The sequence below is a fragment of the Dipodomys merriami genome, unplaced genomic scaffold, assembly GCF_024711535.1.
Source record: "Dipodomys merriami isolate MVZ:Mamm:240054 unplaced genomic scaffold, mDipMer1.0.p SCAF_2, whole genome shotgun sequence".
Taxonomy (NCBI): Eukaryota; Metazoa; Chordata; class Mammalia; order Rodentia; family Heteromyidae; genus Dipodomys; species Dipodomys merriami.
The window spans coordinates 69,829,366-69,842,801 of record NW_027203381.1 but is presented as its reverse complement, the minus strand read 5'-3'; the positions used below and the strand labels follow the sequence as shown (position 1 = coordinate 69,842,801).

Below are 13,436 nucleotides of genomic sequence, written 5' to 3'. Positions count from 1 at the left end.
AGGTTTGTAGATTTATTCCTTTTCCTTCACTCTGTTTAGACAAATGATTAATTTTTAACAGAAGTGGTACACAGCAGGAAGCCACTGAAAAGAGGTAGTGGTGGTGGTGGTGGGGGGGACTTCGGTAGAGGACAGGAGGAGAGATTTGGTCTGTGTTAATGCCCACTTCCTCCTCAAGAGGGGAGGAAAGCAGGAAGAATTGTCAAGAATCCCAGTCTAACCACTCTGAAAAATGACCTAAGTATTACAATTGCATTTTCCTATCTCTGTACCTGCCTTCAAATAGCATAGTTCTGGTGGGGAGAAGCAAGGAGCTGGCTGATAATACATGCTATTAGCCACTGCTTGGGAAATGCTAACTTAAATCATGTTTTAAGGTATACTATTGCCTGATGGCAGGCATATCCTACAAAATTTCAGGTTATGGACTTTAACTATGAGATGATTCTATAAAGTCAGGAAGTAGATAAGATGTCCATACAAGTTGATAAGGCCTATGTATTTGCTTTTAGTTATTTTTTTAGGTAGGTGCTAACTGGAGCCCTGCATAGCTAGGATGAAAGAAGGGGAATCTTACTAACTTTCTGCGGAGGCTGGTGATTTTCTCTAATCTCCTCTTCCAAAGTATCTAGGATTATAAGCATGCAACACCATACCCTGGTCCAATATTGAGGGTTTTTTGTTTGTTTTCTGATGGTACTGGGACTTGAACTCAAGGCCTTGAGCCCTTATTTGCCTTTTTTGCTCAAGTATGGTGTTCTACCACTGGAGCTGCACTTCCATGTCTGGCTTGTTACTGGTTAACTGAAGGTAAGAGTCTCATGGACTTTTCTGCAGTGACTGGCATTGAACCTAAATACTCAGATCTCTGTCACCTGAGTAGTTAGAACTACAGGTGTAAGTCACAGGTGCCAGCCCAATACTGAATTTTTGACACCTAATCAAAAAGGTGATATATGTATACACACATACACATATATACATAGATATATACTTAAAAAAATTTTTTTGGTTGGTCGTGGGGCTTGAACTCTGGGCCTGGGTGATATCCCTGCGCTCTTTCAGCTCAAGATGAGCGCTCTACCGCTTGAGGCTCAGCGCCACTTCTGGCTTTCTAGTGGTTTATTGGAAATAAGAGTCTCACAGACTTTCCTGCCCCAGCTAGCTTTGAATCATGATCCTCAGATCTCAGCCTCCTGAGTAGCTAGGATTAAAGGCGTGAGCCACCAGCGCCCAGCATACTTGAAAATTTTTAATTTTACTTTTTGCCAGTCCTGGTGCTTGAACTCTGGATCTCGGTGCTGTCCCTGAGCTTGTTTTTGCTCAAGGCTAGGGCTCTACCACTTGAGCCACAGTACCATTTCAGGCTTTTTCTGAGTAGTTTATTGGCGATCAGAGAGAGTCTCAAGGACTTCCCTGCCTGGGCAGGGATATCAGCCTCCTGAGTAGCTAGGATTACAGTTGTGAACCACTGGAACCCAACTTAGGTCACACACACACACACACACACACACACACACACACACACACACACACACACACACACACACACACACACACACACACACACACACACACACACACACACACACACACACACACACACACACACACACACACACACACACACACACACACACACACACACAGAGGTTGGGAGGATCGTGGTTCAAGGCTAGCCTCAGAAAAAGTAAGTGGAAACCTCCATTTTAATAGGCTGAGTGTGGTGGGTGCAAGACTGTATTCTCAGCACTGGGGAAACAACAGCCAGGAGGATCTTGGTCTGAGGCCAGCCCTAGATAAAAATAAAGAAGTCTGGCTACAGTTTGCATTTTTTGCTGGGTAATTAAAGATAGGAATCTCAGACTTTTCTGCCTCTACTGGTTTCAAACCCTGATGCTGCCAGTCTTCCCTCTCTGAATAGCTAGAATTATAGGCATGAGCCACCAGCATCCAGCTCTAACTAAAACATTCTTCTCTTTTTTTTTGGCCAGTCCTGGAGCTTGAACATAGGGCTTGGGCACTATCCATGAGCTTCTTTTGCTCAAGGCTAGCACTCTACCACTTGAGCCACAGCACCACTTCTGGCCTTTTCTGTTTATGTGGTACTGAAGAATTGAACCCAGGGTTTCATGCATGCTAGGCAAGCACTCTACCACTGAGCCATATCCCCAGCCCCAACTAAAGCATTCTTAATCTAAGGTGCTCATGTTTGGAAAGAATAGATTGTGCTATGTCTACAAGTGTACTTAAATCAAGCAGCTAGTGGGGATGTTTAGGTAGGTAAACATTTTTCATTAATTACTTATTGCAATATAATTATATATATATATATATATATATATATATATATATATTTATGATTTCTTAGCAAGGTACATGGAAGTAAGACTACTGTACTGATCAAAAGATACCGACCAGGGGCTGGGAAGGTGGCTCAGTGGTAGAGCGCTTGCCTTGCATGCATAAGGCCCTGGGTTCGATTCCTTAGCACCACATAAGCAAAAAGAAAAAAGCCGGAAGTGGCACTGTGGCTCAAGTGGTAGAATGCTAGCCTTGAGCTGAAGAGCTGAGGGACAGCGTCCAGACCCAGAGTTCAGGCCCCACAACAGTTTAAAAAAAAAAAAAAGATACCGACCAAATTGTAACACAACATCATATGAATAATAATCAACTTAGTTCAGGGCTAGTTGAGTTTAGGGCAATAATACCAAAATCATTACCTGAGGTACACCAATTTTTCTGCAAGCTTCTAGGAAATTCTCCACATTTCGCCTGCACTTTGCCATTGTTAATTTAGGCTGCAACAAGCAAAGAAAGGAAGGAAGAAGTTTAAAATTTTTACAAACTTAAAAAAATTCTTTCCAGGGCTTGGGAAGGTGGCTCAGTGGTAGGGCACTTGCCTTGCACACATGAGGCCCTGGGTTCCATTCCTCAGCACCACATAAGCAGAAAAAGCCGGAAGTGGCGCTGTGGCTCAAGTGGTAGAGCGCTAGCCTTGAACTGAAGAGCTGAGGGACAGCGCCCAGGCCCAGAGTTTAGGCCCTACAACTGACAAAAAAAAAAATTCTTTCCAGTTGCTTCATATAGTCACAACTTTTTTTTTTTTTGGGGGGGGGGGGGCCCGGTTGTGGGGCCTGAACTCTGGGCCTGGGCGCTGTCCCTCAGCTCTTCAGCTCAAGGCGAGCACTCTACCACTTGAGCCACAGTGCCACTTCCGGCTTTTTTCTTTTTGCTTATGTGGTGCTGAGGAATCGAACTCAGGGCCTCAGGCATGCAAGGCAAGCACTCTACCACTGAGCCACTTCCCAGCCCCAATGAATGTTTTTTTTTTTTGGGTCCGGTTGTGGGGCCTGAACTCTGGGCCTGGGCGCTGTCCCTCAGCTCTTCAGCTCAAGGCTAGCACTCTACCACTTGAGCCACAGCGCCACTTCCAGCTTTTTTCTTATGTGGTACGGAGGAATCGAACCCAGGACCTTGAGCATGCAAGGCAAGTGCTCTACCACTGAGCCACCTTCCCAGCCCCCATGAATGTTTTCTTAAGAGACTGGATAATAAATGTCATTCCTTTTGAAAGCTTTAAGAACTGCTGTAACTGCCCACTTCTGCCAGGACTGTGAATGCAGCAACACATGTGTAAACAAGTGAGGGCCTGTTCCATGAGATCTGATTTATGGAAATGTGCTGCCTAGGGCAGGATTTTGTCATCCATGCTGCAGACGTTTTACTTTGGTTTAGTAAGGCAGTGCTAAACAGAGAAATTTTGGAGGTATAGTTTCATGTTTTATTCAAGTTAAAGAAAATATACAAGTTAAAGAAAAAATTCAGAAGATAAGCTCACTATTCAAATATAATCACAATTACACTTAGTTTATTTTCTTTTAGTCTATTACTTGTTTTGATTATTTTTCTTGGTGCTGGAACTAGGTATGACATCCATGCGTTGCCTTTTTATTGGCTTTTTAAAAAATTATGGCCAGTGTTTTATCACCACAGTTCCACTGCTGGTTAATTGGTGATAAGAATCTCACAGACTTTTTGGCCCTGGCTGGCTCTGAACAATAATTTTCAATCTTAGCCTCCTGGGTAGTGAGGAGTATAGGCATGAGCCACTGGCACCCATCTGTAATCATCTTTATGTGTTGCTCTTTTCTCTAGAGGAGTTGAGACCAAGAAGGCAGAGAGACTGGCTTTTCTGTGTTTGTGTCCCTAACAGCCAGGACAGTGACTGCCACTGTGCTAAATACATGTCTAGTGAACAGCCAATGCTTGTTGGCACTGTGAACTTACCACAGCTGGTGAGGGAACGTGAATGCTTGTGACAGAGCGAGGCCGTACATGGTTAGCCAAATGGCAAAGAACAACACCATCAGTTAGAGCTGCTCCAAGATCACAAGGCAGAGACACTTTTAACCGGTATTCAATGTGCTGCAGAACAGGAAAATGTGATTAACATACAGGACATGAGGGAGATACAATGGAAGATGCTTAAACAAAACCTAGAGAAAAGAAATAACACATACCATACTTAAGGGGATCCAACATATATGTATGTATGTGTGTGTATATATGCAGCCAGGCCACACTGGTACAAAATATAATAGAAATTCACATACATTTTTCTTATTAAAAATATTAAATTCTTTCAATCCCCAAGTAAAATACCCAATTTCTCATCATATATATATGGTATGTCTATACACATATATACATGCACATAAATTATCTCAATCTTCCTTTGAAACAGAGTTTCACTATGTAGCCCTGTCTGGCCTTAAACTACCTTCCTTCCTTTCTTCCCTCCCTCCCTCCTTCCTTCCTTCCCTTTTTCTCTCCTACTTCTCTCCCTCTTCTGGTGCTGCGGCTCAAGACTGGCAGCACTCTACCACTCGAGCCAAGTTACAGCTCCACTTCCAACTTTTGGTGATTAACTGGAGGAAAGAATCTCACAGACTTTCCTGCTCAGGCTGGCTTCAAGCTGCAGTCCTCAGATCTCAGCCTCCTGAGTAGTTAGGAGCATAGGTATAAGCCACAAGTTCATGGCCCAAGATTTCTTTATAATATAAAGCAGAAAGGGAAGGAAAAGATTTTTAAATGAGCAGGGCTAGGATGTGAGCTTTTAGAATAGACCAATTTATTATTGTGGAAAAAGTCAAAAGTTTTCTTAGTGACAAGATTTCTTTTACTTGCCTCACAAAACACAGTAAATGGGCCGGGCGCCAATGGCTCATACTAGCTACTCAGGAGGCTGATATCTGAGGATCAGGGTTCAAAGCCAGCCCATACAGGAAAGTCTGTGGAACTCTTATCTCCAATAAACCACCAGAAAAACTGAAGTGGTGCTGGGGCTCAAGTGGCAGAGCACTTGCCTTGAGCGGAAGAATGCAGGGACAGCACTCAGATCCAGAGTTCAAGTCCTATGACCACTACCACCACCACCAACAAACCATAACAAATAGACACTTACTGGTTTTAGAAAAACTATGTTAAATGAACTAGTGATTACAGGATATGGACTACAGCAGTAGACTGAAAACATGTAACTTAAAGGCAATGTACATACTTTCCGCAGCTGATCTATTAATTTCAGCTCTTCTTCTCTCTGTCTAGTTAAAGAGTTTGTGGAATCGGTGGTAGGTGCACAAGATGGGAGAAGGGGTGTGGCCTGACCTAGAAAATAACCAAATAAAAGACAGAAAGGTGATTGCCAGTGCAGTTACCAATGTGTCTGTTGACAGTCTCCTTGAAAGCATATCACTTCCTACTTTCTGGAATCATTTTGTCTTTTTAATGGTAAAGTTTAAATACACACGACAATGGCAGAAGAGTATTAAAGACTGGGACATTTTCGGGGCTGGGAAGGTGGCTCAGTGGTAGAGCCCTTGACTTGCATGCATGAGGCCCTGGGTTCCATTCCTCAGCACCACATAAGCAGAAAAAAAAAGCTGGAAGTGGTGCTGTGGCTCAAGTGGTAGTGCGCTAGCCTTGAGCTGAAGAGGTGAGGGACAGCACCTAAGCCCAGAGTTCAGGCCCCACGATCAAACAACAACAAAAAAACGACTAGGAAATTTTCATTACTCACTTAGCTCAATTGCTTCTTTGATATATCTATTTAAATGTTTTTACTGAAACATTCCATGTAGAATATTCCATGCAGAAATTGCACAGAGGAATAAGCACAGTACTCATAAAAACACAAATGTCTAGAAATCAAACCTTAGCTATACCCAAATTTCTGATCATGTTCCCAACCCATACCCACAGGCTACGAGAATCCAACACTATGGACTAGTTTGTCCATGTTGAATTGTTTGTGTCTGGCTTCTTTTGATCTATATTGTGAGATCTAACTATGGTAGTATGTTCATTCTCTTTACTTACCATGGTATTCCATTGTATAGAAATAATAATTCATCTACCCATTCTGCTGATGGATACTTAATTTGCAATTATTATGAATGCTGCTGCTATGAATGCTTTTTTTTTTTTTTTTTGGGTCTGGTCTTGGGGCCTGAACTCTGGGCCTGAGCGCTGTCCCTCAGCTCTTCAGCTCAAGGCTTATGTGGTGCTGGGGAATTGAACCCAGGGCCTCATGCATGCAAGGCAAGTGCTCTACCACTGAGCCACCTTCCCAGCCCCTATGAATGCTTTTGTATGTATGTTCTGGTATATATCTGTGCATATTTCAGATTTTTTTTTGGGGGGGGGGTCAGTCCTGGGGCCTAAACTCTGGGCCTGAGCACTGTCTCTGAGCTCTTCAGCTCAAGGCTTGCACTCTACTACTTGAGCCACAGTGCCAGTTCTGGCTTTTTCTGCTTATGTGGTACTGAGGAATTGAACCTAGGGCCTCATGCATGCAAGGCAAGAACTCTACCACAGAGCCACCTTCCTGGTCCTGAAACATGTTTTGAGACAAAGTCTCACTGTGTAACCCAGGCTAGCCTTGAACCATAGCCATACAAGTGCTTTAGCCTTCCAAGTGCAGACATGTATCACTATACCCAGTTTTGTTCCAATATTCCATTCTCAGAAGCTCTTAGCAAACTTACTAACCAAAATAAATTCAAGTAAGATGCTCCTCATTAAATGCCAGTGAGATCACACATAGATAAGATAATTTAAGCATTTAAGGCTTTTTTTTTTTTTTTTTTTTTTTTTTTTTTTTTTTGCTAGTCCTGGGCTTGAACTCTGGGCCTGGGTGCTAGAGATTTGAACCACTTGAGCCACAGCACCACTTCCAGACTCTTCTGTGATTAACTGGAGCTAAGAGTCTCAGGAGCCAGGTGCTGGTGGCTCACACCTGTAATCCTAGCTACGCAGGAAGCTGAGATTTGAGGACTGAAGGTTGAAGCCAACAAGAAAGTCTGTGTGACTCTTTTTGTTTTGTCAGTCATGGGGCCTGAACTCTGGGCCTGGGCACTGTCCCTCAGCTCTTCAGCTTAAGGCTAGTGCTCTACCACTTGAGCCACAGCACCACTTCTGGCATTTTCTGCTTATGTGGTGCTGAGGAATGGAACCCAGGGCCTCATGCATGCAAGGCAAGGGCTCTACCACTGAGCCACCTTCCCAGCCCTGTGTAACTCTTATCTCCAATAAAGTACTCAAAAAAAAGCCAGAAGTAGTGCTGTGGCTCAAATGGTAGAGTGCTAGCCTTGAGCACAAAGAGGCCCAGGGACAGTGCTCAGGACCTCAGTTCAAGCCTCTGGACCAAAAAAAGAAAAAAAAAAAGTCTCACAGACTTTCCTGTACAGGGTGGCTTTGAACTGGGATCCTCAGATCTCAGTCTCCTGAGTAGCTAGGATTACAGGTGAGCCACTGGCATCCAGCTGAGTTTAAAGCTTTTGCTAAAGTGTAAGCTTGGTTGTAAAAGCCTACCCCCACCCCTCCCAGTCCTGACTTATCGTTTAAAGTCATTCCCACCTACCTTTATTTATTTCAGCCCTAGCAGCTCCTCGGAAAAGGAAGCTTTCAGGACGCTGGGGCTGGTTTCTCTGGGTAGCAGCAGGAAGAGGATATGCAGGGGAATGAACTAAATGAACACAGAGAATGTGAGTCATGGCACATTCAATACCACATAGGCATATAAACATGGTAATGACAGACCATCATGTTCATTTACAAAACATTATGGTACAGAAAAGTGATCAAGTCAGAGAGGCATATATGTATTTGTAAAATTATTTTTTGGGTCAGTCATGAGTCTTGAACCCAAGGCCTAGACACTACCGAACTCTTTTGCTCAAGGCTAGTGTTCTACCACTTTGAACCACAGCACCACTTCAGATTTCTGGTGGTTAATTGGAGTTAAGAGTCTTATGGCCTTTCTTGCTTGGTCTGGCTTTGAACTGTAATCCTTAGATCACAGCTTTCTGAATAGCTACAATTACAAGTGTGAGCCACCAGCACCCAGCTGTTTTTAAAATTTAATACTTCCAGTATAACAATTAATGTAGAGTAAATATTAATGTATTGAACAGTCTCCTGGAAGCCTACAGATCTGCTATTTCAAGCTCAAATGTTCTCATCAAATGGCTAAATAGTTGTACAACTAATTGAATTAAAAAATAGTAAATGTTTAGTTTGTAATTTTATGTCTAATTTCTTTTTTAAATTTACTTTTTATTTTTAATATATATTTTTATTGTGAAAATACTGAACAGAGGGGTTACAATTACGTGGGTAAGATAATAAGCACATTTCTTATCAAGCATTGTAGCCTCCTGCTTTGTTTCCCCTTCCCATCCCTTCGTATCCTCCCCTCCAACCCCATCCTCCCCCACCAAAGTTGTAAAGTTCATTTTTCGACATAACGACTTGTACATCTTATTGTTGCAACAGGTCCTCCTGTACCCTGTTTTAACAATTTGTTTTTTCCCTTCTGCTCCACATATACCAACATCATATATAGTGAAAATAGGGGTTATACCATGGGGGAGGGACATACAAGGCAACAAAGACATAATCTTATAAATATATTAGAAACAATCACATGAAAGATCTCTCTCTCTCTCTCTCTCTCTCTCTCTCTCTCTCTCTCTCTCTCTCTCTCTCTCTCTCTCTCTCTCTCTCTCTCTCTCTCTCTCTCTGTCAGTCGTGGGACTTGAGCTCTAGGCCTGGGAGCTGTCCCTGAACAATTCAGCTCAAGGCTCATGCTCTACCACTTAAGCCATCGAGCCACTTCTAGTTTTCTGCTGCTTTTTTTTTTTAAATTGTGATTAAGTGATTACATAATTTCCCAAATTTCACAGTGTTGTGGAATAATGATGCTCATTTAAAGTCACAAGCTCATTCTAACTTTCCTGGAGCAAATTGTCTGTCACGGTCTATAACATATAACGGTATACACATATACACCATACATGTGATCAGCAGCATAGGATATTTAGTAGTGGTTCGACCAGATGAATGGAAGTTCTTTGTTCCTGTTAATTTTGTCGTATCACCTAACGTTTTGGATTTAGCATCCACTTATCAGGGAGACCATGTACCATTTGTCTCTTTGCTCTTGGCTCACCTCGCTCAACATGATTTCTTCTAGCTCCATCCATTTCCCTGCAAATGCTATTATTTTGTCATTTCTAATGGCTGCATAATATTCCATTGTGTATAGATACCACAATTTTTGGATCCATTCATCTGTGGTGGGGCATCTGGGTTGTTTCCATATCCTAGCTATTGTGAACAGTGCTGCAATAAACATGGAGGTGCATGTGTCCTTGTATATTGGTTCCTGTTGTTCAGGGTAGATGCCTAGAAGTGGTATGACTGGGTCGTAAGGGAGGTCAATCTTTAGCTTTCTAAGGACATGCTTTCCAAAGTGGTTGTATAAGTGTACATTCCCACCAGCAGTGTAATAGGGTTCCTCTTTCTCCACATCCCCTCCAGCATTTGTCGTTGGCTGATTTGTAGATGTGGGACATTCTGACTGGGGTACGGTGGTATGTCAGGGTTGTCTTTATTTGCATTTCCTTCACCACCAGGGATGGTGAACATTTCCTCATGTGTTTCTTTGCCATTTTTATTTCTTCATCTGAGAAATCCCTCTTTAGTTCCCTTGCCCATTTAGTAATTGGTTTGTTAGTTTGGGAGGGATTAGTTTCTTGAGTTCCCTGTATATACTGGATGTTAACCCCTTGCCTGATATATTGCTGGTAAATATTTTTTCCCAATTAGTTGGTTGTCTTTCTAGCTTGGTTGCAATAGATTTAGCTGTGCAGAAGCTTTTTATTTTAAGGTAGTCCCATTTGTTGAGTCTCTCTCCAATTTGTTGTGACCCTGGGACTCTGTTCAGGAAGTTCCTTCCTGTGCCTATTAGTGCAAGTGTCTCTCCTACTCTGTCCTGCAGTAGTTTCAGAGATTCAGGTTTAATGTTAAGGTCTTTAATCCATTTTGAGTTGATGTTGGTGCATGGTGATAGGCTGGGGTCCACTTTTAGTTTTCTGCATGTGGCCACCCAGTTTTCCCAGCACCAGCGGTTGAAGAGGCTGTGTTTCTTCCATTGTATGTCTTTGGCTCCTTTGTCGAATATCAGCTGGCTGTAGGCCTGTGGATTTATTTCTGGATCTTCTATTCTGTTCCATTGGTCTTTAGGTCTGTTTTTGTGCCAGTACCATGCTGTCTTTGTTATTATAGCTCTGTAGTAGAGTTTGAAGTTCGGCATGGATAGCCCTCCTATATTGTCTTTATTCCCTAGAATTGTTTTGGCTATTCTAGGTCTTTTGTTGTTCCATATGAATTTTTGGACTGTTTTCTGTATTTCAGTGATGTACATCATTGGGATTGTAATAGGAATTGCATTGAATGTGTATATTAATTTTGGCAGTATTACCATCTTCACTATATTAAGTCTGCCTATCCAAGAGCATGGGAGGTCTTTCCATTTCCTAATGTCTTCTGCAATTTCTTTAACTTTTTATAGTTTTCATTAAATAGTTCTTTTACATCTTTGGTTAGGTTAATTCCTAAATATTTTATTTTTTGGGACGTTATTGTGAATGGGGTTGCTCCCTTTATTTCCCTCTCTTCTTGTACATTGTCAGTGTGCAGGAAGGCAACTGATTTTTGTGGGTTTATTTTGTATCCTGCTATTTTGCTGAAGTGATTTATGATTTCTAAGATTGGGGATGGAGTTTTTGGGATCGTGAAGGTATAGTATCATGTTGTCTGCAAAAAGGGATAGTTTAACTTCTTCTTTCCCTATGCGGATCCCTTTAATGTCTTTTTCTTGCCTTATTGCCCTGGCTAAGGGTTCCAGAACTACATTGAAGAGGAGTAGAGACAGTGGGCATCCTTGCCTTGTTCATGATTTTAGGAGAATTGGTTGTAGCTTTTCCCCATTAAGTATAATATTGGCTATTAGTCTGTCATAAATGGCTTTTATTGTTTTAAGAAATGTTCCTTCTATTCTTATTTTCTCCAGAGCTTTTAGCATGAATGAATGTTGAATTTTATCAAAGGCCTTTTCTGCATCTGTGGCGATAATCATGTGATTCTTGACCTTGGCTCTGTTGATGTGTTGGATTACATTTATTGACTTACGTATGTTAAACCATCCCTGCATCTCTGGGATGAAGCCTACCTGGTCATAGTGTATGATTTTTTTTATGTGTTTCTGGATTCTGTTAGCTAGAATCTTGCTAAGGATCTTTGCATCTATGTTCATCAAGGAGATTGGCCTGTAATTCTCTTTTTTGGTTGGGTCTTTGCCTGGTTTGGGGATGAGTGTGATATTGGCTTCGTAGAATGAGTTTAGGATAGCTCCTTCCTTCTCTGTTTCTCTGAAGAGCTTGAGGAGTATAGGTATTAGTTCTTCTTTAAAGGTCTTACAGAATTCTGCTGTGAATCCATCTGGTCCTGGGCTTTTTTTTGTTGGAAGACTTTTGATAGCTTCCTGTATCTTGTTATAGGATATTGGCTTATTTAATTGGTTTACTTCTTCTTTGCTCAGTTTGGGCAACTTGTATTTCTGTAAAAATGCATCCATTTCTGCCAGGTTTTCTTCCTTTAAAGAGTATAACTTTTGAAAGTAGTCCATTAGGATTGTTTGGATATCTTGGGTACGTGTTGTGATTTTTCCCGTGACATCGCTAATCCTGTTAATATGGGTTTCCTCTCTTCTTTTTTAAATTAATCTTGCCAACGGTCCATCAATTTTATTTATTTATTTTTTTAGTGGCTAGTTTCTCCTTTGAGGAATTGTAGAGCATTCAGAACTTGGGCACCATAAAATACTGTTTATCTCACCAAAGGGCTGAGTGCTCTATCTTGTCGTTTGCATCCTGTGCTCCCAAGCACTTTTCAGCTCTCCCAGAATTGCAAGGAATATAATTGGACCTGTTATTGTTGACAGTATGAGGCACTTTCAGTCTTGCTAAGGATGTAGGTTAGGGCTTAGTGGGAAAGGTCGGTGCTGTCCATTTCTCTTTGGAGGCTTGTCTCTCTACTGGGGAAGGAGTAGAGCCTCCTCACTTTGGGACCTTAAAATTGTTTTAAGGTCACCAAATTCTGAGTGCTCTATCTTGTCGTTTGCATCCTGAGCTCGCTAACACTGGTCAGCTCTCCCAGAATTGGAAGAAAAAAATTGGACTGGTCTCTGTGGACAGTGAGAGGGGCATTAAGCCCTGATGGATGCAGACCAGAGTTGCCTGGGCGAGAAAAATGTAGTCTATTTCTATTTAGCGGATTTTCTCTCCTTTGGGGAAGGTGTAGAGCACTCACAACTTGGGGACCTTAAAACAATTGTTTTAAGGTCAAAGAACCAGCTTTTTGTTTGGTTAATTTTGGCTATAATTTTCTGATTTTCTAATTGGTTAATTTCTGCTCTTAATTTGGTTATCTGGCTTCATCTAGTAACTTTAGGTTCCATTTTTTCTTGTTTTTCTAGCTGTTTTAATTGCAACATGAGATTATTTACTTGGTCTGTTTCCATTTTCTTGATGTGGGCACTGAGGGCAATAAATTTGCCCCTCAGGACTGCTTTTGCTGTGTCCCACAAGTTTCTTTGCGAGGTGTTTTCATTTTCATTGAGTTGTAGGAAATGTTTTATTTCTTCTTTGATCTCTTCCGTTACCCAGGCATTGCTAAGAAGTGTGCTGTTCAATTTCCATGTATTAGAGAAATTTCTGCGGTATGCTTTGTTATTGAGAACTAGCTTGATTCCACTATGGTCGGATAGGATACAGGGGATTATGTCAATACCTTTGTATTTGCTTAAGTTCCTTGCATGAATTATGATATGGTCTACTTTGGAGAAAGTTCCATGAGCTGCTGAGAAGAATGTGTACTGTGTTGTTTTAGGGTGAAATACTCTGTAGATGTCAGTTAATTCCGCTTGAAGTATGGCCTCACTTAATTCAGTAGCTTCTTTGCCAATCCTCTGGTTGGTAGACCTGTCCTTTGGTGAGAGTGGTGTGTTAAAGTCTCCTCGTAATATCGTA

At 41.7% G+C, this 13,436-nt stretch overlaps 1 protein-coding gene across 4 annotated transcripts in view; it reads right to left on the bottom strand.

The window, feature by feature from the left end:
• Positions 1–13,436, bottom strand: part of Lrch3 (leucine rich repeats and calponin homology domain containing 3) — a 121,886-nt gene that overhangs the window by 10,105 nt on the left and 98,345 nt on the right. For all 4 annotated transcript variants that reach the window (XM_070029989.1, XM_070029990.1, XM_070029992.1 and 1 more), the window contains 4 exons: positions 7,925–8,029; positions 5,564–5,670; positions 4,291–4,428; positions 2,724–2,801 (listed from right to left, as the gene is read on the bottom strand). In XM_070029989.1, the coding sequence (XP_069886090.1) occupies positions 2,724–2,801; positions 4,291–4,428; positions 5,564–5,670; positions 7,925–8,029 (428 nt within the window). The remainder of the gene's footprint in view (positions 1–2,723; positions 2,802–4,290; positions 4,429–5,563; positions 5,671–7,924; positions 8,030–13,436) is intronic.